At 42.6% G+C, this 25015-nt stretch overlaps 1 protein-coding gene across 6 annotated transcripts in view; it reads right to left on the bottom strand.

Annotated features, from left to right (window-relative positions):
• Positions 1-25015, bottom strand: part of LOC127366672 (low-density lipoprotein receptor class A domain-containing protein 4) — a 217867-nt gene that overhangs the window by 24219 nt on the left and 168633 nt on the right. The window contains exon 1 of one of the 6 annotated variants that reach the window (XM_051405837.1): positions 20206-20622. The exons of the other annotated variants lie outside the window; for them this stretch is intronic. Within the exon in view, the coding sequence (XP_051261797.1) occupies positions 20206-20299 (94 nt within the window). The 5' untranslated portion in view covers positions 20300-20622. Of the gene's footprint in view, positions 1-20205; positions 20623-25015 lie in introns of those variants that run through there. 6 annotated transcript variants of the gene reach the window in all.

The following is a 25015-nucleotide window of genomic DNA, read 5'->3' as shown; positions in this document are numbered from 1 at the left end:
GGGTTTGAGGTACATTTTGTATGATTAGAGCTTCTGCTGTAGCATGTTGCTCAAAGCTTTAACAGGGTTAGAGCAGAAATGCCTGTATGTCTGTGTGGATATTTCTACTTAAGGGAAATCGGATCCTTTATCACTAATTCTAGAAGTATCTGAAGAGAAAAAAAGGAGTAGTACCGGTCCACTTGAGAGCAACTTTAGGCTTGTCTAGTTGCTTGATGATGATGATAATTACAACCATTATTCCAAAGGACACTGGGCACTCTGTTTAACTATTTCTAAGCATGCTGGCGGCAAATTACTGAAAGACAGAAAGTGAAGGCGATCGGTCTGAACATACAACAGTAGCCTGGTTTCAAAGCCTAACAAGTAGCTTAACAAGCAAAAGGAGCAAGGCAATAAATGATAGAAACACTGTGATGACAGTGAAGGGTACTGGAGGGAAGGAGAGTGCAGGGTGGAGGGGCCACCAGACAGTGTTGTCCGACAGACCGTAATAACCTGGAGCACATTAGGAGGGTACGAGGGGTGTGCAGTGATGTGCTTTAACCTGGAAGCGGAGCTTTGACAGTGACTGGCAACGACGGGCTTCGTTAGCCTCATCACTAACATACGCATAATCATCGTCATCATCCTCTTCAACAACAGTCAGAGGAGACAGACATCCAGTAGCGGGCTGTTGTGACAGCATTAGGGGGAGGATATTAGCCAATAGGACGCAAGCATGCACAAATACAACTCAAGGCCAAAGTGGCAAACAAAGACCGGATGAATAGCTGATATTGATATTATGTTCTACTCATGTATAGATCACATTCGCAAATCAATAATGGGCTAAACAGTCTCAAAGAATAAGTTGGGCATTATTCCATATTCTTCTTTTTGTCAACATACTATGAAAAGACTAAAACCGACAACGTATTGGTCTGTGTGTGTATCAAAGGCTGATATATCTTTTTCCTCTGTTCCATAGAGCTCCATTGTTGTCCAAAATCTATTACAAACACATCAGTGAGCCACACTGTTGCACTGAGTGACATGTTCCTTTACTACCATGAACACACACACACACACACACACACACACACACACACACACACACACACACACACACACACACACACACACACACACACACACACACACACACAGAAGTTTCAACCCCACATACACTGTCCTGTCGTAAATACTCACATGAGCACCAAGTGTGTTTTAATCCGCCATTGAAAATACCTAAAGAAAAACCTACTGCTGCCCGGCAGTTTTAGGAAACTACTGAAGAAGAACTTACTGAATAGATAGAAACCAAAACCCAAGACACAATAAAAAAGCCAATATAGATGGAAAGTGCACATGCACACGTAAGCACATGCGCGCACAAGCCTTCTCACCCTGCTGACTCCTATCCGCCAAAGACAAACTCAACCAGCCATCCAGACACATAGATCTTTGTCAACTTAGCAGGGGGGTTATGAAAATGATTCTGCAGTGTTCGTTGCTACACAGGTCAACATCACAGGCTGTCGGCTGCTGAAGGCAGAAAAAGGCAGAATCATGCTGAGTTCTGACTGAACAGAACAAGGGGGTAAAGAAAGAAGAAAATAAAAATATAAAGAAAGAAAGTAGCATACAGCCATCTGCCAGAGTGGCAGGGTGGGGGGGCAGAAGAGAATACAGCTCAGGTTGAAGAAACAGAGAGATTGGACACAGAGAGGAGACAGGAACAAAGATAAGAGCGGGTGAAGGACAGACGAGGAGGAGAAAAAAGTCAGCAGAGGAAGAGACAGAGGTGCAGGGAGAATGTGGTAAAGGCAGACAGATGTTAAAGGCAGACAAACAACAAAGCGTGGCGTCTTGTGTCTCATCTCTGAGACTGAACAACAAAACAGCGGAGCGGCGGAAAAAAGAACAAAACAGAAGAGATGAGAGATGGGAGGAGGAAGGAACGAGTGGGCTTTTGTCTGTCTCTCTGTCTGTCTGTGCGCGTTTCCTGGCACATGTTCATTTGATAGAACAGCCCCCCCCAATCTCCACACACCTCACCCCCACAGGAGAGGTGATTTTGCCATGCAACTCTAAAGTGGGTTTTCAACATCAGTAGGGGTAGCAGACACCTCCCAGACGTAGGCTGCGTGCTGCATATGTGCTGCAAACTCTCTGTCGCTGTTGTGATCAGCCAAACGGAGACAGCAGGGGATACTGTGGGTGGAACACAGGAAGCTCTGAGACACATGGGACACATCCAAACTGGAGCTGCTGGGTCTGTTGGGGTTACGCAGACATACTGGGCTCATACTGGATATGTCAGTTTCACCCACCTCCACTATGATAGACTGTTTTTGTGTGTGTGTGTGTGTGTGTGTGTGTGTGTGTGTGTGTGTGTGTGTGTGTGTGTGTGTGTGAGAGAGAGAGAGAGAGTTTAACTCTAAGAAACTCTTTACTTGAACACTATATGGCCAAAAGTATGTGGACACTTGCTCATGCTGCTATACAGTCCCTCCAGGAAATTGATCCCAACAATTACCGCAAATTCAACCAATCAGTGTGAACTAGGGATGGGGCCGATCCGATCCCGTATCGGTATCGGGACCGATACCAGCGTAATTCACGTATCGGAATTTCCCGATCCAACCTGCGCAGATTTCCGATATCCATGAGCCATGTGTGCGCTTTAACGTTGTCTGCTGAAATGACTCCACAGGTGATTCCTGCCGGCCAGTCTGCTAGCTGGCTGCAAACTGTGGAATGGATTATCTGAACGGAGGCGCGGCTCAATGAGACACAGAGTTATGAGACACGCCCCCGCTCAGGAAATCCATTCCACAGTTTGCAGCCAGCTAGCAGGATAGCATTGAGCGGCATTGTGGCTAGCCAACATGTCCGCTGTGTGGAAATACTTTACACTGGAAACACCGCAGAGCAAGACAGCAAAATGCAATGTTTGCAAAGCCGTAATTCAGAGACGCGGAAGCTCCCTCGCGTCGTACAAAACTACGAACGCAATCAAACATTTAAAAAAAGCACCACACGAAACAGCACGAGGATTTTTTAGGCGAGCTGTCAGGAATCACTTCTGGAGTCATTCCAAAAACAAGGTAAACTCCAGGTAGACAACGTGAAAGCTAAAGGGATTACCGAGTGTGTGTGTGTGTGTGTCTGTGTGTGTGCGTGCGTGCGTGCGTTAGATGTTTACAGTTATTGCACTTTTCTTATATTTCAGATAATTGACATTTTAAATACTTGATTTATTGATACTACAAGAGCCAGTGTACTTGATCTGTGCTGTTCAAATGCACACTGTTTTATTGATAGTGTGTGTGTAAGATGTTTACACTTTTCTTATATTTCAAGACTCAAATATTTGACATTTTGGGAATTTAATAAATATTGACATGACAATAAATTTGAAACCCTTACAGTTGCAAATTTGTTTTCAGAATGGGATTTTTCCTGTTAACAGGATTTCCTGTTTTTCTGACTTCCTTTTCTGACCTTATGCTTACCTCAAGTTGCCTTTTGGGACATACATGCATACATACGTACATATCATACTTGCCTGTTGAGGAGTTTATTCATATTATCTCATATAAAATCAACAATAATGATAATAATAATATTAAAGAAAACAGAGTTCTGGTATCGGAATAGTATCGGTATCGGCCGATATCCAAATTCAGGTATCGGGATCGGATGTGAAGAAATGTGGATCGGTGCATCCCTAGTGTGAACACTGATGTTCGGAGATAAGTCAGGGTTCTAGTTCACCCCAGAGGTGCTGGGTGTTGCTGAGGTAAGGCCTTAGTGTAGGCCAGTTAGGTTCATCCACACCAAACATGCACACATTTATTTATGCACAGGGGCACTGTCATGTTAAAACAGGAAACAGCCAAACGCAAACAGTTGCCACAAAGTTGGAAGCACACAATGACTGCAACTAACGCACATTTTCATTGTTATTATTATGAAATGATGCCCATTGTTTTCTTGATTAACAGAATAAACAATTAGTCTATGAAATATCAGAAAACAGGGAAAAATGTTTGCTATCACCGAAGACAAAGAAAAGCAGCAAATCTTCACATTTGAGAATATATAATATATATAATATATATATATTATATATATATATATATATATATATATATATAATATATATAATATATATATATTATATATATATATATAATATATATATATTATATATATATATATATATATATATATATATATATATATATATATATATATATATATATATATATATATATATATATATATATATATATATATATATATATATATATATATATATATATATATATATATATATATATATATATATATATATATATATATATATATATATATATATATATATATATATATATATATATATATATATATATTTAAATGATGAAATCATCAAGACTGTTGCAAATATCAGCTAATGGACCAACTGTTTCTGCTTTACAGCAGAGCTGCAACAATTAGTTGGACAGCAACAGCAACTATTTAGAGAATCATCATTTTTCAAGCAGCAATGACAAACATTCTCTGGTTTCAGCTTCTCAGAAGGTGAGGATTTGCTGCTTTTATGGTAAATTAAAAATCTTTCGATTTTGGACTGTTTGACGGACATAAAAAATCAAACCAATTACACATACATGTGCTTGGAGATTGAAAATAAGTTTTTTGACTTTTGTTTTACATTTTATAGACTAAGACAATTCATCAATAATGAAAATAATACGTTTTTTGCAGCCGTAAAGCACACTACTGTCTAACAAATCACTGCATGCAGGTAAGATTTCCCTTCGAAACAAAGCGATGAAGTTTAAACCAAGAAAAACAGTCACAGACTAGTTACTTAAAGAGTTTTAGTGCCTGATGGTTGAATGTTTCAAAGATTTTTGATTTGTTCAATCAACTGGAAAATCCTCAACAACTTTGATAAGCTATCACTGGTAGTCGCCTATCAAGCCAATATGTGTAATCTTGCATTCTAAATGCCTTTCTCTGTTTTTATACTGACTGTAAATTGAACACTTTCAGGTTTCAAACTGTGGGGCTGACAAAGCAAGCAATGGGAGGATGTCACCTCACGTCCTGGGAAATGTAATGGGCATTTCTCACTTTTTTTTGACATTTTAAAGACTGAACAATCATTTTAAAAACACCCAGAAGATTAACTGATAATGGACGTATTAGCAGCAGTAGATGCAGCAACATTTCACACCTCAATGAGAAACAAATTCTGAGGTAAACTAAAAAAAAAAACTTGATGTGCACGACAGCAAAAACACATAATGAGGAAACAGAGAGCTCTGTATCTTCAAAATAAAAAAACAGAAGACAAATGGCCTCCTCCTCTGGTGTGTAATTACACCCCGTCTGTTTGTTATAACTCAGTTTAATCTGCGAGGCTTTTCTTTTTTCATCTCTGCCCGCAAATCATAACTGGTTTCCATTTTGGAAAAAGATGGCTCCTCAACCGCAGCATATGCTTGCGTGGCGTTTTATTCTGCTATGACTCACTTTCATACTCACTGTCTCTCCACGGAGATGGACTGTGTCTCTGTCTCTCTATTTTAGTCTGTGTTTCTCCTCTTTCTCTCTCATTATGTCTGTCTCTTCTACTCTTCTCACTCTCCTTCAGTCTGTATTTATCCATCTGTTTCTCATTTTTAATCCATCTATCTGTTTGCTTTCATCATTTATTGCCCTCCTCCTCTTCTGTCTCTTTCAGCCTCCTCTCTGTATTCCACCTCTTCTCCTTCACCTCACTATATATACACACTTTTGTCATAATTTCTGCCTCCCTCTCTCTTATCCCACCTCCTCTCTGTCTCCTACCTTCCCTCCCACTTTTTCATCCTCTCCCACTCTCTCTGACTCTCAGATGAAGGGGTGTAAACATGTCTTCCACATGCGGTCTCATTGTGCCGAGCCAACAGAGCAAAACAACCACGCTTAAGTTGCTCAATAGGCTTCACCAGATGACTAGCGCCTCCTCCCTCCTCCCCTTCTTCCCCTTCTTCACTCCCCCCCACCCCCCCTTTGGGTTGAGATGCTTAACAACCATGAAGCAATGCCTGGCAGGCAGGATTAGGCAGGAGAGAGAGACAGACACAGAAAAGAGAGGAAGGAAGAGAGAGAGAGACCAAGAAGAAAGATAAAGACAGTGAAAGTGAGACAGGAAATAAAGAGGAAAGAGAGACTGAGAGGGAAGCAACATCAGTGCAGGGGGGGCGAGTTGTGTGTGTATATGAGGAGGAAAATGCGAGATAAAGGGAAGTACGTGCGGGGGGGGAGGTAGAGAAAAAAGTCCTATCAAAAAAAAAACTTTTTTCCCCTCACTGGAACACTTGGCCGTGACCGCAGGGTGAACTTCGGTGCGGTGCTGAGCAACAGCTGCCGACAACAGAGGAAAGTAGAAAAAAAAAAGAAGCTGCTGAAGAAGAAGAATCACGCAGGCAGGCGAAGAGCTATTCTCTAAGTAAGGGTGGTGGTGGTTTGGGGATGGCCAAGATGTTTTAGGCTTGCTGAGGGAGGGACAGAGGTATAAATAGACCTGGAGCGTCGGGCTGGAGGGGGGGGATTGAAGAGGTTCAAACAGAGGGGAGGATAGTTAAGTGTGGACAGCAGCTCGTGTCTTACCAAAAAGAAGCGAAACCCAACTCCTCTGGGCAAAAGACCAACCCAGACGCTGTATTAATACACTATCTCTAAACTTTCAAAACCGACGGCTTCCCACAACTGGCATTGAAGTAAAAGGGTCAACAATTTAAAGGGCTGGTACGTCCAAATGAATAAAAACCCAACCTCTAGTCCAGGGGTCAGCAATTACGCAGAAAAACTGGGAAACAAACACGCAGCAAAGAGCCATAGATTGGACTTAAATCCATGGTCGCTGTGACAAGGATTCAGCCTTGGTATATTGGGTGTCAGCTCTACCAGGTGAGCTATAAGGCCCCATCATGGAGTTTTGGTCAATTATAAGTTTAGTTATTGGCAAGTTTTGAACAATTGAACTGAATAAGATTTGGTAAGGCATTCGAAAGGATTTGAATTTTGAATTGTAATACTGAATTCTGATTCAATGAAATATTATTGAAATCCAACCCCAGGCAAATTAAACCAAACTTTTGCATGTCTCCAGAGGTAAATGAATACTTTTGGTACTTTTTCGTACTTCAGGTGAAGTGACTCTTTCAATGTGTTTTTCTTGAACTGTCTAAATCAAACAGTCTTGTGTGTGTGTGTGTGTGTGTGTGTGTGTGTTTGTGTGTGTGGATGTGGTTTTATGTGGGGGCTCTGATGGACTGATCAGGTAGGTCAGGTAGATGGTATTACATGAAGCCTGTCTCTTATGTGTTTTATGAAATCTTCATGTAACTCACTTTGTAGTCGACACAGAGAGCAGTGGAACAACACAGACTTTGACATCTCTCCTTCCTTCTCCTTTTCCCTCTCTCTCTCTTTTCTTCCATCTTGTCATATCTTTCATGCCTTCTCTCTCTCTCACAATCCTTCTTCCCACCCACACCACCCTCTTTCCTTCCTCCTCTCTTCTCTCCGTCTCTCTGTAGAAGTACCACTTGGGGAGTTCAGCTCTTGGCGAATATTGCGGAATGAAAAGACGCTCCTGACTCGACGAGGTAGAACTCTTTTGGGCGACACAAAGACCGAGTGTAACCAGAGATATCAACAACTTAGCAACACCCACGCACAGACACACACTCATATCTTTTTAGTAATCTTTTCAGTACTTCTTGTGCCGGTGGTAGAGTCTCCCTCTTTCTTTTCAAAGGGCAGAAGTCAGGTCAAGATCACAGTGAGTTTTTACTTGGCCCAATTCACTGGACAGCTTTGTAGAAATGTTTTGAAGTGAGGTGTTTCTACATTTTGGAGTTTACTCTATGTAAAATTGGGATTTTTTAAAAGCAGAATTAGACAATATTGGACTGAGGCTGATCCACTGCCATTCAACACTGCATGGAGCTGCAGTCTCGACTCTCTCAGTGTGTGCTTCTGCAGACAAAAAACAGCTGAGAGGGCATGTCTGTCTCTGTTTAGGGCTGACACACACACACACACACACACACACACACACACACACACACACACACACAACACGACACAGCACACACACACACACACAACACACACACACACACACAGACACAGACACAGACACACACACACACACACACACACACACACACACACACACACACACACACACACACACACACACACACACACACACACACACACACACACTGTGCTCTGGCTCCTAGACATTTAACCAGACTAGTAGACATTCAATGCAGCAACAGTCACATATTAACTGAGGGAAAGCAATTTGGCTCTTGAAATGGGACTACTGAACAGTCCCACCCGCCTACTCACACACATATACGGATGCAATTCATCATGGGAAGTAACTTTCTTATGAGGAACCATAAACTCTTGCCATTAAGATTCCTGTCTCGTGAAATATAATTGCTGTAAATGAGCAGCCCAGGGTGCTGCATAACTGGTAGGGGACTAAGTGTTTATGGAAAGAATCATTATTACAATCGCAAATGCACAGAATTTCTGACAATTTAAGACTTTAGAGAGTTTAACTTTTAAGGATGTGAAATTTATAGGCAGAAGCGTCTTTCACATGATGACTAAATGTGGATAACTCTTGGTGGAGGCCCTTTTTATGAAGCCTAACCTGGTGCAGACCTTGGTGTAGGTGATCCGCTGGGTTAATCTGGCCAACAGATGGGGCAGGCTGTGGGTAAGCATGGGCCGTGTATTGCGATAGCGCTGGGACGGCACTGGGCTGGGCCAAGCCGGATGCTGTGACTATGACCTATATTAATAATTCACACGCAGGATCTCCATGCTGCACGGAGCAGGAGCCCTAATCATCATTAGCAACGCTAGCCAGGAGCCACGTTAGCTTCCAGCAGAATGCCAAGCGTGAAGATAAGAGAGGGAAGATAGATAGAAAGTATGCCGTCCCCCATCTTCTTCTCCATTTTCCATGTGTCTAAATTAAAACAAAAATTACCTCCTTTAATACAATGATAAAAGCTCTGTGTGCGGTCAGTGTGCAAACTTCAAAAAGTGGTCAAGTTTAACACAAATGGCCACTTAAAATCTGAGTCAAATGCTTTCAGTTAGCCTACATGATACATTTGTCTCTTCAGCTTTCTCTTGCTCTACATTAATCTATTATTTCCATGACAACTACTCTCTGAACACCAACTATATTTCCACATTTTAAAGCTTAATAGGAGCAATCTTTAGTATTGGAGAATAATGCTCAACAATGTCATTTCTGAGTTGAAATACTTTGACACCCATAGTGAGATGTGGAAGCTTATGGAGAGACCAAATTCACCAATATAGACTTTATATTCCAGCACACTAGTCAACATCTTGTGATGAAATCTGTAAAGAAAGGTTTGCATGATACAAAAAATAGCTCCCTAAATTGGATCAAATCACATTATAGGGCTGGTGTTATTCTACATTTTACTTAGACTTCCCTACCCTGTCTGTGCCACCAAGCCCATCCACATAAAGACAGAGAAAAACTATTTTAAACCCAAAAAGCTCAGCAATTTCTAATAACAGCTGGGAATTGTAGTTTTAAAAGGGAGTTTTATCTGAGATTTAGAACATGAATATAGCAACAAACAACTATTTGCTATGTATAGCTGAGTCATGGTGTCCTGAGCAGAGAATGGTGTCACTCTCACTCTGCCTGTGTTACTATCCGCTCTGTGGTTTGTTTCCATAGCCGGTCTGCTCCGTGAGCAGCTGAGTAGAGCCACTGAAACTGCTGTTTTTATCATCTACACTGGTGAATTAAGGATTTCCAGTTGGTGATTGTTGTAACAGCGGACTAGCAAAGACTATTTTGATGAATTTTATTATGTTTCTGTCCAATTTGAACTAAGTTATGATGTTACATTGATATGTGAAGTAAAAGTACCGTTTTCTTTAATGGAGTCTGGTGAGTGATTGTGATATTGTGGCTGTTTCTAATAAAACAATAGCTATATCTTGCTCAAATAAGAGTAAATAGTGCATTTGCTATTTTCAGCTGCAGATTAACAAACATTTTGTGCTATAGTGTGTGCCCACTCATTTACTCTTCAATCTTTTACCAGCAGATCATCCTCATTCTGCTGTTTCATATTAGAATAAACTCTTGTTTTACAAAAACAAAAAATGCCCCCACATGTCTGCAAAGCACAAATTAATTTAACTTAATAACTTAGTTAGCAAGATAATGCCAATGCAAAACACTTTGCATAGCAAGCGTCAAATACATCTGGGACTACCAATGAGTCTGCATGCAGGCAGGGGAGGAGGAGAAGAGGAGAGGAAGAGGAGAGGAGAGGAGAAATGCTGTGTTATGGTTGGGGGTTGGGAGTCAAAGAGCCAGGCCAGACCAGACCAGACAGCCTCTATCTCTCTCTGACCCCCTGTCTGAGTCTGTGTGTGAGTGTGTGAGTGTGTGCGTGAGCAACTGTCCCCTCTCCCCAGCCAGACAATAGAGCAGGCCCTGTGCCTGATTGGGGTCAGCTGGTGGCTGCCGGGGGGGGCTGGGGGGAGGGGGGAGAAGTGGGGGTGGTAGGTATCAGACACCGCTGTCTGACTTGTGTGTCTGGATGGGAAGGGAGAGGGACCAAAAATCAGACAGGCTGTCTGAATCACTATATAAGAGTAAGGAGCAGTGAGGGAGGAGAGGAGAGGAGGACAAGGAGAAGGATCTGGGCAACCAGAGGCTTCGTTTTCTGACTCCCACACACATCCCTTACTACTTGACTCCAGGCTGGGAGGTTAAACTGGGTTAAAATGTAAAAAAATAATAAAATACCCCACAGACACCACTACAGAGTGTTCTGTTACATGAATCTACAGCTGTGTAAGGTTTGGCAGAGTGATGTCTTACATCCTTCACCTACCCCCAACATATATGTACTGAAAGAAAGCTACATTTAATCCTGCTGGTGCATCATGGGTATAATAAGGGAGAAACATCCAGGGTTGTTCTGTTGTTTTTCATTTAAAAACACAAAGGCTCCTTCTTTCTACCCCTTTCTATCTTTATCTCTATCTCCTCCTCTTTTTCTCTGCCTCTGGTGTAATCCTTGTAATTTCCTGTGATAAGGTCAGATCCAGAGCAAGGCCTTGTTAGGGCGCAGCCAGCAGCCCAGCTGGCAGGGCTCAGGATTTACCCGCCTTTTGACAAGGTAGTGCTGGGATGACGAGGTACTGATACTGGAACAAGATGGTACACGAGTGATTGTATAGCTCAGTTGTGAAAAAAAAAGGTTTACAATGTTAAGTTTAGACAGTTTAACACTGGTTAGGAAAAAGCTGAAACTCACAAATTCAAGTAAATATATACATTTAAAGATCCCCTCCAGACATTTATATAAATAGTCTGCTTGGAACAATAATGTGTGTCTCATATGTTTGTTTCCACAAAAAGAAAACTTTAATTCCCACATTAAAACCCATAGAAAGGCATATCCTCCTCCTACCTCATTAAGAACTCCACAAATCCATCAATATGCAAATGTTTCTAAAGTTTTCCTGCTGCACACTGTAAAGTCCATTCTCAGTGTATGTGCACTGGTTTCTACGTAACACTTGTATAAGTTGAAAACTGGACCAGGATTGATTTGACTGCTTGTAGGCCCCACCCCTAAAGTCAGATTGAATGTGAAAACATCCTTCTAGTGTCAAACTCTGCACAGACATCATGTAGCAACAAGAAGAAACACAGATTTGTTTGACTTGAAGGAAAGTTTAAATTTACCATTTTGGTAAAAGATTATAAAGCAATGCAGCAAAATAGCAATTACCACCCTGGCACCAACCAATAGTAAACATGGGTGCATGCAGGATTCTGCAGTAACTGCCTCTCTGTTGCTACGAACTACCCTAGAATATTTAAAAATAATACTATTAAAATAAGTTATTAAACCTAAGACCACAATGGTGTCTTATATTTTTGCAGCTCAGATTCCAGTCTAACTGAGGTGGTTTTTTGCAGTGAGAGGCGTCTTGGTGGTGCTAGGCAACACGCGAACGCTTGTCAATCACTACACATAACAGCAGTTATATTCAAGCAATTAAAAACAGCAAAAAGAACTACTTATCGTCACAGGAGGAGCTCATTCACTCATTCACACATGATCAGTGTCTCCTCACAGAAGGAAACAACAATCTTGGGGGGTATGGGAATGGAATATTGAGGGGAAATAATGTGTCGCTTTTAAAAGTCTGAAATTAAGAAACTATGCAGTCAAATTTCCCTCTGACTGATTCTGACAGGTCTCACTAGAAGCAATTGTGTCCAACTAATGAACTGATGAACTGAAGGACCCCTTTGCTACCTGGATTTATCATCTACCAACAATTCAGTGTACATGACACATGACTGTGTCTAGTTATGATTTAGCCATTTTACTTAGAAAGAGACAATAAGATGCACCTCTAAGTACAATTAAGGAATTCAGATATCCCTTTGCCATCATTTTCACATAGGTTTCTATATGACTTGCCTCATGTTCTAAGTATTATGAACTATGCTGTCTACATGTGGCCTGGATACGTTATACATTTAGATTTTTTTGCCTCATGAGGTCAATTTTAGTTCTGACAAACTTTAGACATGGTTTGGTGATGAAATCCTTGGTGCTTTTTGGGTGAATTTACAGACTATGATCACCAAGGATACCTTTTACTATTAGGAAGTCAGAAAGGGTTCAAAATCTATTCTGCTACATCTTTAGAAGAGTACTCTCCTGATATACCACTGCTACAACATTGTCAGACTGACCATGGGCAGACTTTAAAAAAGGATCAAAATTGCTGCAGTTGAACCAGATATACTGTGTTTTCATTCCACGCATTCAAACATGACTTCTATTGAACTCCACACCAACAGATTTTTGTCATTTTCATCTGACATTACCCGAGAATATTTGTCAGACTTCACACAGCTCTCTCGATAAACTAAAAGCTTTATAGACCTTTTTCTCATATGCAGTAGTACGCCCCAACTCCTGTCACAGACTGTGATGGGTCTAATTGGTGGAGTTCCCCTTTAATGACGGCAGCTTCCTATGCGTGATGTCTTTTTATAAACTGTCTCAGTTACTTCAATGAAAAACACGGTAAACTAATCATAATACAATCCAAGTAGCTGTTGATACACAGGTGTCCTCTGTAATGTGTTCATTCCTAACAACAGGGGATAGCAGGTAAACTGCTGCCTTCTGCATCATTTCCTTAAAGTGCATTCATCTCAGGCGATAGATTTAAGGAATGCATCATCAACTATAACTAGTATACTGAAAAATAACCACAAAGCTCTAAGTTCATTTATTTCTCAATTGAAAGTACAGAAGTCTTGTAACTGCGAACTCAAATGTCAGATGACCTGTCGAAGGCTTTACTTCAGCTTGTGTGAGATACAATTTGAATGGCACAGAGTCATGCAAAAGATTTCTTTCGGCATGGAAATAGTTGACCTCCACGTGTATTTTTCTTGCAGTGGGGCTTTTAAATGCTCCCTAAGTCCTAAATGAAGTGATCTTGTACAGCTTTCTAAACCGCCCGCACACCAGTGACACCCCTTTGGTAACTTTACCACGTAAGCCTCTTCAAAATCCAAGGAAAATCCTGCAAACCACTTGAAGAGACATGTCATTATTCCACTGTCTGGGTGTTCCTGCACACATAAACAAACGGATTACCCAAAATCTGACAAACAGCGGGCGGCACAGCATTTCTGCTAAATTCTTTTTTCATACGATGCGCAACAACATTTGTAATTTCAAAGCAATAATCGCTGCTTTGTTTCATGTAAGGAAAGAGGCGAGACACGAGACTGGGTTCACAAAGGGTAATAAACATGCCAGCCATTCCATTTGACTGAATACTGGGAAAAACAAATCTGCAACCAGGCAAAAAAAAAGAGGCATAGTGTGCTTGTGTACTGTCTGCCACCGTGTGTCTGGAGCACAGTGCCTTGATTGACTGTAATATGTCCCGTCCATGTCCACAGACCTGAAGTCATGAGACGCGCAGCAGACAGCGGGGCTGATTCATTCACCGGGACTCTTTAGCATCTCAGACAGTCCAACTGTGTGTAGATAGATGTTGACCGAGACAGCAGACTACCAACCACCCCCCACTACCACCACCATCACACACACACACTTGACTGATGGCCTGTCTTCAAACACACTAGGACTACAAATCTGCCCTGGTCCCAAGGGCATTTTGGGAACTAGGGGAGGAGGTCTGGGGTGTGCGTGCGTGGGGTTGGGGGTGCAGAATCTAGACACAAAGGGAGTCCCAGCAGCCAGTGACGAGGTTATGAAAGCTGCTGGGGCTGGAGCACCAAGTGGTGAACGTGCTGCCGGGACAAAGTGGAAGGACATGAGATTGACCTTTTCACTGCTTTTGGACTTTGGAAGTCGCTGTCTGAACTTGACCTGTTCAGCCTGAAGTGAGCTGAGCTGCTCCGGGCTGCATTTTCCACAGTGTTTGAAGCTTCAAGGTTTGTCAGTTTGATTCCAAAAACACAGAGTTGCACAGCCGCAAGAAAAAACACTGAATGCTGGTCAAACTAATTTAAGGCAAAAAAAACCAGTGTGAGGACAACATACCAGAACAGCCATGACAAAGCCCAACCCTGCTGTGCTAACGTGACATAATTAATGAATTAAACATCATGCACAGTAGTGTGAGTAGTATTGTGCGATATGACAGCATATAATGTGCAACGGTACAGATTCTGCAACACTGTTTCCATCCCAGGAGTTATCCCTTAGTGTCTCTGCTCAGGGCACAAAATTAGCACTGATAAAATATGCAAGTCGCTGGTGGATTTCTTTCACTCAACAGCAGAAAAAAACAATGGTTATCTATCGAGTGGCTGGTCATAATCTGAATCTGAATATTCACTAGCCATTTGGCCAGTGGACAAATAAATGTAATAATTTTGCACCCTGTCTTTGCTAAATATTTGGTGCAGGCTGCGTAGCAAATCAGGGATGAAATCTCACGTGAGCGACAATTGGTGGCAGTAATGCCAACCGCTGCAGAGGAACAGAGTGGCAAGACCCAACTAACTCGAGTTTTGTCGTATGTGAAGCAGTTGTTTTTTTCTGTATGGAAGTTCCAAATAAAAGAAGAAAATAATCCAATGTGATGAAGTATGGTACAGAATGGTTATTTCAAACCATTTCTTAATTGAATTTACAGAAGAACTGATACTGATACCGTGATATAAAATTACTGTGACAGAAGATTCTGGCCGTATCGCCCACCCCTAGGTGTGAGGCTTAGTAACACGGAGACACACTCGGCCCAAACAAAGTCACACATCGACAGCACAGCTTCCAACCACACTGCTGTTCCGCACTACAAAAAAATATTCATTTTAAAAAGGTGCCCTGTAGAGTTTTCTTGTAAACAAACAAATGTCATGTTTACATTCAGTGTTACTCACGGCAATGCACAGTGTGTATCCAATAAACCTAACAAACATGATGAATGCATACGCACAAAATACAACACCACCTTCTTCACCCTCTCTGAGCTACCACTGGTTGAATCCGTACATGATGTTCAGCCAAACTTTATGCAAACCCACACAACTTTGTTGAAATCATGGTCAGCATCAAGATACTAAACATGTCGGGACAGATTTGGGGTGAAATGTTTATAAAACGATGCACAAGACATCTAGAATCGCTTTGAGACGTGCAGCTACAGAAACATGCAGTTTGGGGGTTAGATATGTCCCTATACAGCTGCAACGATTAGTTGATTAATCAATCAGTCAAAATATTTGATTATTGACCTACCATTTCACTTATTTTTAAAAAAGGAAAAAGGGCTACAAATTAACCGAAAATGTACCAAAAAATTACCTTAAAGCTTAAGGTAAAATATAAGGGGAAAATTGGACCGGCTAGTAAAGAGAAATATTTCAGCATCCTGAGTTCTAGTAGTAGTCTGTTATATTGATGTGATGCAGAAAAAACAATATTCTCTCCAAATAACTTTACAATATACATATCTTTCTGTCAGAGTATGTGCTAAAGTTACAGCAGAGTGCGTCTGCAGGTCAACTCCATAGTGTAAAAACAGGGGGGTCCCCCCCCCCCCGACTTACACAAAACAAGGAGCTCTTTCTTAACCCCTGCAAGTTGAGCACCACTGTTCACTGCTATAACCCCTCCGCTCAGGCGAGGTGGCAGACTAAATAAGGCTCCAATGAGAGACACTAACCAAGTGTAGAAATTCCCTGTGAAATTAATTACAGGAGCAGTGATCGCAAAAGAAATCTGTCTGGGAGGAAAAAAAATTCTTTCTTTCTTTTTTTCTTTCTTTTTTTTTTTGAATACTGTTGTTTGGTTGTCTTTGCCACTCCCCTCCCCAAGGTCCCAGAATTTCTATTCAGACCCAGAGTTTGTCTTTTTTTTGCAGGGGCTCATTACTAAAATTCATTAATAATAAAACTAAATAAAAACCAAACTAATTCCAAATCAACAACACCTCCACAAACAAACCAAACAAACAAAAAAAAAAAGAGGCAAAAAACAAACCCCCAAACAAACAACAAAGAGCTTAGTGAGAGATTGGATTGGCTGTCTGGCGGGAGAGACTGCAGGGTAAATATTGGCTGAGCCTGAGAGTGCCTGTCTGTGTGTGTGCATATATCTAGGTGTAAATGTGCGCGCGTGTGCCTATGTGTACATCTTTGTGTATGTGTCTGAGGGAGAGTCAACAAGTAGCCCTGTGCATGTTTGGCCTGAGGTAGTTGACAGATGACCCTGCTGCCACCTACACACTAACACCACTCATACACAGGATTACAGATCAGGCCGTTTACATCCGTCTGGCTGGCTGGCCCCTGCTGCAGGCTAACTGTTACATACACACAGACGCAGACAGCCACTCAAGTCTCTGACACATGGACCAAGGCCCTTTCCCAAGAGGCAAGTGCATGTATACTGCTGTAATGTGCATCTAAAAGGACCGGGACGAAGATATTCTAGGAATATTCCATGCAAGGCTATCAAGACCTTTCTCTCTCTCTTTTGAAATTTGCAATTTGCCCAAACGATACCCGAGATTTGCTGCCAATACCAAGACTTTTCTTTGGATAACTTATGAGAAATGTTTTCACACAGAACCCTTTTTTTCATGGAACAAAAGATGCCAATGTTCTTAAATGTTAAATGTCTCAACACAAGCAACCACACTAGCACCTTAACCAAAAAAATAGTTAACAGCATAATCAAACATCAGATATCGAATCACAGAATAACCAACCAGAATTTAAATGCCAGTTTTCTGTAGTGCTCAGTACTATGACTACATTTTGTGGTTTGATACCCAGCACTGTTAATTTCATTTTCCTCTTGGATAACAGTAATAACAGGCAAAAAAGCAACAAAGAACAAAAGCTTCTTCTCTTCTTCCACTGCTTGCATTTGACTAGCACTTTAAGTCACTACCCTACACTAATAAAAGGTTCCAACTTAAATCTAAAATCCTAACTTTCTGGGTACTTTTCCTGATTTACAGTGCACTTTCACTTTGTTCAAGACTCCTTTGGAACCATATTACAAAACAAACCCCTGCAGCGGTATCAAGAGGACTTCTCTTGATTGAAACAGAAAGGGTATTTGCATAAGCTACAAGTGAAATGACCTCATGCAGTTGGCATATAGTACTTCCCCCACTTGTTTAAGAAAGACAGGACTGATAGGATTAAGAGTCAATACTAGATTAAATGACTTAAAAGTGGAAAATGTTTGCAGAGGACCTGCCTATGGTGTCACCCTGCAGGGACGATACCTTCACACAGAAATCTGCCTCCCTATAAAATCTGATTTGTGTGGGTAATAGCTCTCATCACCAAGGGTTAAAAATGTCACCGGGGAAAAAAGAAGTGGGTGCTTTCTGTGACTGTCAATTGTAGGTGAAAGGTAAAGAATACGCACATGCACAGCAAGTCTGTATGAAGCTGTACTGTGTTTGACCTCAGGACTTTATAATACCACACCTACAATACAAGATAACTGCAGCACACAATGAATCCAAGCACAGCAACAGCTAGTAGAGACTAACACTTGTTAAAGGTCTCTTCCTTTCAAATCCTACATGTGAATCCCAGTGTGTAGGCAGAGGTTCGATTCCTGGCCGTGACACACTGTCTGCGCTGTGATCCCTCTATGTTCGTAGTCCCTTTCAATTTTCCTCCTCGTCTGAATAAAGAGGAAACACACCAGCGAGACCGCCCGCTCCGCTTTAAAAAAAAAAAGGAGAAAAAAAAAAGGCAGACTGTAGCTCTTTTCTTCAGCCAGAGAAATCATCAAAGCATGAGCTACATTATTCAGCCTTGCCGAGTCTGCATGACAACACAGCCGACAAACAAGAGCTCTTTTCAAACCAGACGGCCACTACAGTAGGACACAGCTATTTCAAACCACTTGTGAATGGAGCTCCCTCCAACTAGTGAGATGTTCAGATGAGGAGAAATGCATTGAAAATACCATGCCAGCATTTATTTAGTGCCAAACTCATGCATAACCTTAAATACGCTGCAAGTATCAATCAACACAATTATGTGACTTTTTTCTTGCAGCTCCGCTTGTTTGCTCAGTTTAGAAGTCTGAGGCAGTTCTACTGGATTATCTAATTAGGCTCTCTCTGCTGTATCAGTGTGTCAGTGGATGCACCAGTCCATGCCTGACTATGTGTGTTTTTCCTGGCTAGCAATACGATGATGCCACAGAAAATGAATGGTGGAACACCAGTGCGTCTGCCAGACAAAACACACACACACACACACACACACACACACACACACACTTCTTGGTTACAATGTGGCGTCAGCACAACCACACTCTCCTGCCAAATCTGAATCTAATATCCTGCGTTCACCTCACGTTGCCCAGGCCTGGCCTCGGCCCCAAATGGAAATTACACATCACTGTAACTCTGTCCGTCTGTCTGTAGCTTGTCTGTGTGTCTGCATGTCTGTCTGTCTGTCAATATGTCTGCCTGTCTAGCTTTCGGATATGTCTGTCCGCATTTCTGTTTATATCTGTCAGTACTTGTCTGGCTGCCTGGTTATGAATTTACCCGCCTGTCTGCGTGTCTGCTGTGGGCCCGTCTACTGTTTATTTGTCTTTGTCTGTCTGTCTGCAGATCTGTAACGCTGTATGGCTGTCCTCTGCTTTTCTACCTGTCTGTCTGTCTGTCTGTCTGTCTGCCTGCCTGCCTACATGTGTCTGCTCTTCTGGGTGTCTGTCTCTGCTTCAGTCATAAAGAGGAACATCTGCAGTGGATCTAGCAGGCAGGCAGCAGCATTAGGGCAGAGCTGATAATGATAGTTTCTCTCTGGGCTGCTCAGAAGGCAGACAGACATAACATACCATTCCAGCGTTTCCTGTCTATGCTGACAGGCAAACTATTTAACCCTCTGTGGTGATCCCTCAGAGCATATGCACAGCCGGGCAGGCCTGTAAGGCTGGAGGGTTCGTATAAAAGCAACCTCTATGGCACTAAACGGCTAGAAAAAGTAAAGCGGATAACTTAAAGTGAGAGGAAATACTTATGAGAGACTCACAATAGGAGAGTTCTTGTTAAAAAGAGCCACAGTGAATATGTAATAGAGCCCAAACGCTATACTCCAAGGCTGTACCATGTCAATGCTATAGGAATATGACTGATTCCTTACTGTAAGCTAACTGTTGAGTACTACAGTATGTCCATGTAACAGTAATGGCCACTAGAAGAGCTCAAAGTCAACATAAAGTGTGATAGAACAACTATAAACTCACTGTGTGTGCCACAGACACACTTTCAGCCAAATAAAGACAACAGAAGAGATTATAAATACCAGTTAGTACTCCAGGGTCACCATAAAGTTTCTATAAGACAGCGCAAACCTACTGTAAGTCCCTATAGAAGTATTATGGGATAACGCATATCCGTGCGGGAGGAAACCGAATTGGTTGACCGTCTTGGATGAATACTTAGTCTGATTTGTCGTCCTTCTGTTGCTACACTGGAGAGTGCACATAAAACGGATTAGGCACAAAAGTCTCTCGGTAGGATTTTAAGGTCAGGAGAAACGCAACTAATGTTACTCACATATCTCCATTCCCTGTGGCTGGGAAGCGGTGCAGTTGCAGGAGCAGGTGACATTGGAGTTGCCGGGGCCGCCAGGGGCCGTTAGGTTTTGCATGGGGCTGGGCGGACCGGGACACCGCTCCGGGGAGAGAGCCGCCGCCGCCGCCACCGTCGGGGCCCCACGACGGGAAAACAACAAAAAACTTCCAGGCAGCGGCAGCTGAGTCCGCCGCTACGAGTAACTCCCGACAGTTTCGCACTTATTCTCCACGGTTTTTGTCACGCCATATTTGTTTCGGAGCGGCTCGGGCAGTGAATTAGGAGGAGAGTTGGGGACGAGCCATTGCCCGTGGCTAACGCATTGTAGAGTTTTTTCCGTTCCTTCCTTCGCCGCTGAGAGCAGCTGTCCTTCCTCTACTAGAGCAGAGCAGACACAGCGGGCTCAGGCCCCGCCCACAAACTGACAGACTGCCGCTCTGGCCAATCACAGGGCTCCAGAGGAGGGCCAGACAGGGGGGAAGAGAGGTGCTGCCTTCAGGAGCAGACAGAAATACAACAGCTCTGCTTTCCACCAGCCAAAAACAGTATAAAATGCCATACACTTTCACAGCTCCCGGTAGTACAAACTGGGAATGTCTGGATTTACTGTGACACGAGTCAGAGCGTGTTTTACATTTCTGGGATATTTTGTGCCGATAATATGAAAAAAGGTTGTATGATGCAAATTTGAGATCTGAAATTCCAAACACTTCAGCTTGTGATAAGTTTACAATAGAAAGAGGTCTTAAACATTTATACAAATGTTGTTCTTGTATCTCAGAATTTTCTTTATTTTATTATCTACTATTTCTTGCTGAAGTGACAAAGCCAAAAAGCACATTTAATGTCACAGCCTTTTACTGTCTTTAAATGGCTAAGAGACTATTTTGTTTATGCAGGGGCCCCTGTTTCAGTCATGCTTGGTGTGGTGCTGTTTGGTGTCAGTAGTTAATATTCATGAAGGCCCTTGCATATATTAGCTGCAGAATGCATTAATTGGCTATCGTGCTGCCTGACTATTCATACATATAACAATTTATACAGCTAAGAGTGCTGCACCTGTTTGGCACTCTACAATCTTTATTGCTAAGTCAGAAGCCTTTGCTTTAAGCACCAAAAATAATAAAATGTATACTTAAGCCATCATTCATTACCATCAGCTCATCAACTATATACTAGCTTATTATTTTTACCCTGCAGAATAAATTAGGGCACTTGATTTGAAATTAAAATTACTGTTGCAAGGTCCACAGTATTATTTCTCACCAAAAGCACCTGAATGTGCACTGACATACATATTCACAACTAGGATACAGAGCTGTACGAGGAGGTCTTGAAGGCAGCAACGGAGAAGGGATGGGACAGGGGTTATAGGCTTGTGTGTGCGTGTGTGTCTGGGTTACAGGGGGTGGGTGCGCATGGGTGGGTTGGACGGGGCTGACCTGACTCAGAAAGCTAGCAGACGGCCGGGTCGTGGTTGACAATGGCTGTGGGAGAGGAGAGCAGAGCAAGGAAGAGGAGTAGGGGGGGGCACAGCCGGGACTGGCCGTTCTGGTGTGTTATTTGGGGAGGGTGGGGAGAGCGCTTCGAGTTTCACTCCCTTGTTACGGCGGGCCGCAGCCAATGGAGACGGCTCTTTGAAGGGGCTAACCTTGAGGTGACCCCCCGCGCCAGTCTTGTGGTTCAGGGGCACATGTGCAGCAGAGGAGCATTGCCCCCCACCTCCCCATCTACCCCAACACATCCCCTCTGGTTCTAAGCAACAGTGCAACCATCCCACCCAACATGCGCTCACACACCGCACACACACACACACACACACACAAGCGCAGGCCCGTCTGCAGTCTATAAATAAACTAGGCTGTTCAAATCTGAGAGAAGCTCTGAATGCCACTCTAGACCAGCAGGTTCCTAAACTCTGGTTTAGGGACCATAAGAGGTCATTGAAGAGCTTTCAGGTGGCCCTCCAACAAAGCAAGTATGGTTTGATTTTTACTTCACCTGTGCACAGGACAAAAAGAGAACAGTACAGGAATGACCACTTCTGCAGCAAATCATGAAAGTACAATGTTCTCTCTCTGATCACATATAGACTGAAAACTTTTTGGGAAATGCTACCTCTGGGGGGTGGGTTTCAATTCTGAAAGCACCAGTAACCAAAGGCAATAAAGTGGCCCTCTGTGAAGGAAAATAAGTAAACTGGAAAAGCAAAGACCTCCAACAGATGTTGTGCATTAAGTGCCGCATCACTAGCCAAGTTCTATATCCAATCATGCAAAAATATTTTCCTTGACGGCTTCCAATGAATTCCACACTCCTCCATGAGCGAAGTGACACTTTCGGAAGGGGGAGAAAAAAATAGACGCATGACCCTGACGCAATTTACAAACGCCTGGCAGCTGTCATAATTTTATTGAAGCAACAAATTGAGGCGCTGCTGTCTTGTCAGCTAAAGCCTCAATATCATTCAAGACACTGAGGAGTTCTTTCTGCCGCGATGTGAGGTCATTCTCATGTCCTCACACACACACACACACACTTAAAAACACACTCCAGACATGCACGCACACCCCAGACAAGCTCTCATATACAGACAGTCTCACATCGATTCTCGCTCTTGCAAACCCACCTCTATCCACTCACAAACACCCCACCACCAAACAACACACACACACACACACACACAGACACACACACACGCGCACAGTCTGTCTGGAGCGTCAATTTAGTCCCCCGGGGAGCACGCAGGGTGACACCACTAACAGGCCAGACCAGACTAGACAGCCAGCAGACAGATAAATACTAGGCACGGCTGAATACCAAATGCACTCTAGTCTACCAGCTCCCCTACCATCCCCCCTGACTGCAGTCTGCACGCACACACACACACACACACGCTGCACACATAGCCTCTCTGTGTCTCTCTGGGAAACGTCTGTCTCATCGTGTATTTGAGGAATACTAACTTTAGGTTGATAGGTTTATCACGCTCGGCACGTGTGCGTATGTCTATTTTAGGAACTATGCATGGGGCTTTCCTGCTCACACAGGCCTTCCATGCTTATTCAGGAGTTCACTGTGTGTTACTGTTGTTTTGTGACCGTTTGAATCAAAGCATGACATGTTCATGTGAGGGCTTTTTTTGGTATGTTAAATGCAGGCAGGAAAGGAAACACCACCACCATGTGTCTGCACATAACCAACACTACTGATGACATTAGCACTCCAGCTTCATTTAAACCCACCGGGAACCCTGTTGTGCATGTGTGTGTGCACGTGGGTGCTCAGATGCACAGTATATTTGAAGATAACGTTTAAGAGGAGGTTTCCAGCCTGTATTTTCACCACATGCAGCAGATTGGTGACAGAAAAGATACAAAAGTATCACAGTATTCTCTCATCAGCCACATATGCAAGTTTAGAGATCTGTGATGAGACCGTGAACGCATCAGGGAAGCGATCAGGCTGATACTGAAAAAAGCAGCACAGCAAAGGCCTCGGTGAAGGCAGGTCCATCCCTCCCCTCTCTAAAAAAACCATGCTATCCAGAGCAACTTCTCCATCTGAGCTTGTATGGTGCTGACAGAGACACTACTTCATAGCGCCATCTTGTGGCTCAGTTAGGAAAAGGTCTGTTTTATGCACCATCCCAAACATGGACTGGAAAAACTGTTCCACTTCTCTGGTGTCTGCCACAGTTCTCCTCGAGTCTCTTCTCAGTTGCTCCATTACTTCTGAAACCAAAGACGTCTCTCGGGCACCGGTTTAAGCTTTGAATCAATTACGACTCGTCTTCATCAGAAGCACAAGGGAACACTGGCAAAGTGAAAGAGTCCCATCCTACAGCTTATTTTATAGATGCTCTGTTCTCACACACAGACTGCAAGGCTGAGAAGGTACTCTAAATTCAGCACAAGTTTGATGTGAATCATAGTGTGCAGTTTGTAAAAGGAAAGCTAAATGCTAAATACAGCAGTTTCCTTGTATGGACAGGAAAATAGCTACATACTTTTGTGTTCTGGGCCTGCTTCATGGTTTGGGCTTAGTCAATTAAATCCAAATCTTAATGCTACAACATTCAATCATATTTTAGACAGTTGTGCCTGCAACTTTGCAGCAACATTTTGGGAAAAGTCCTGTTTTAAAGGGGCTTTCCACTGATTTCACATTTAGTCATAGTCAGCCTGCAGACACAGTGATATGAGGCCCTGTGGTGACTGCAGGAGCTTGAAAAGTTTGAAAAATTACCCTGATGGCATCATCAGGGTTATCTAAGCTTAGGCTTGAGACTGCATATTTTTACCAGAAACAGTACATACAAAACTGTATGTGTGGGGTTTGGAAGATGTGAGCATTCAGCAGGCATGGAGGATTTAATGAAAGTCACTATTGAGTTGCATTATGGGAAATGAAGGATCCAGACTTTTTGGAGTCATATTAAAATAAAAGTCAGGATATCTCGGCTTCTGCTGCTTACATTTCGACCATTCTTTGATTAATCTGTCCTCTATGAGAGCTCCCACTTTATGGAAGTGCAATACTAAATCACTGGAGAAAGCCATAAAGGGTGCTTTTACACAAACCTGTATGAACTGCGGTGTGTTTACCCATTTAGTTTTATTGGCTTAGGCTGGTGTGAAAGCTGTCAAGTTTGGTGTTGACCAAACAACTGGACAGAGACCACCTGAAAAGGAGGGTCTTGGACTCTGGTTGAGTTTGTCTGAGGTGTGAAAGCTAAACTACTACTAAATCCATCTGCTGATTAACTGTCAGGAAAGTGATCTCAAGTGAT

This window comes from Dicentrarchus labrax, unplaced genomic scaffold (genome assembly GCF_905237075.1).
Source record: "Dicentrarchus labrax unplaced genomic scaffold, dlabrax2021, whole genome shotgun sequence".
Lineage (NCBI taxonomy): Eukaryota > Metazoa > Chordata > Actinopteri > Moronidae > Dicentrarchus > Dicentrarchus labrax.
The sequence above is the reverse complement of the archived record's forward strand: the minus strand, read 5'-3'. Positions and strand labels throughout refer to the sequence as shown.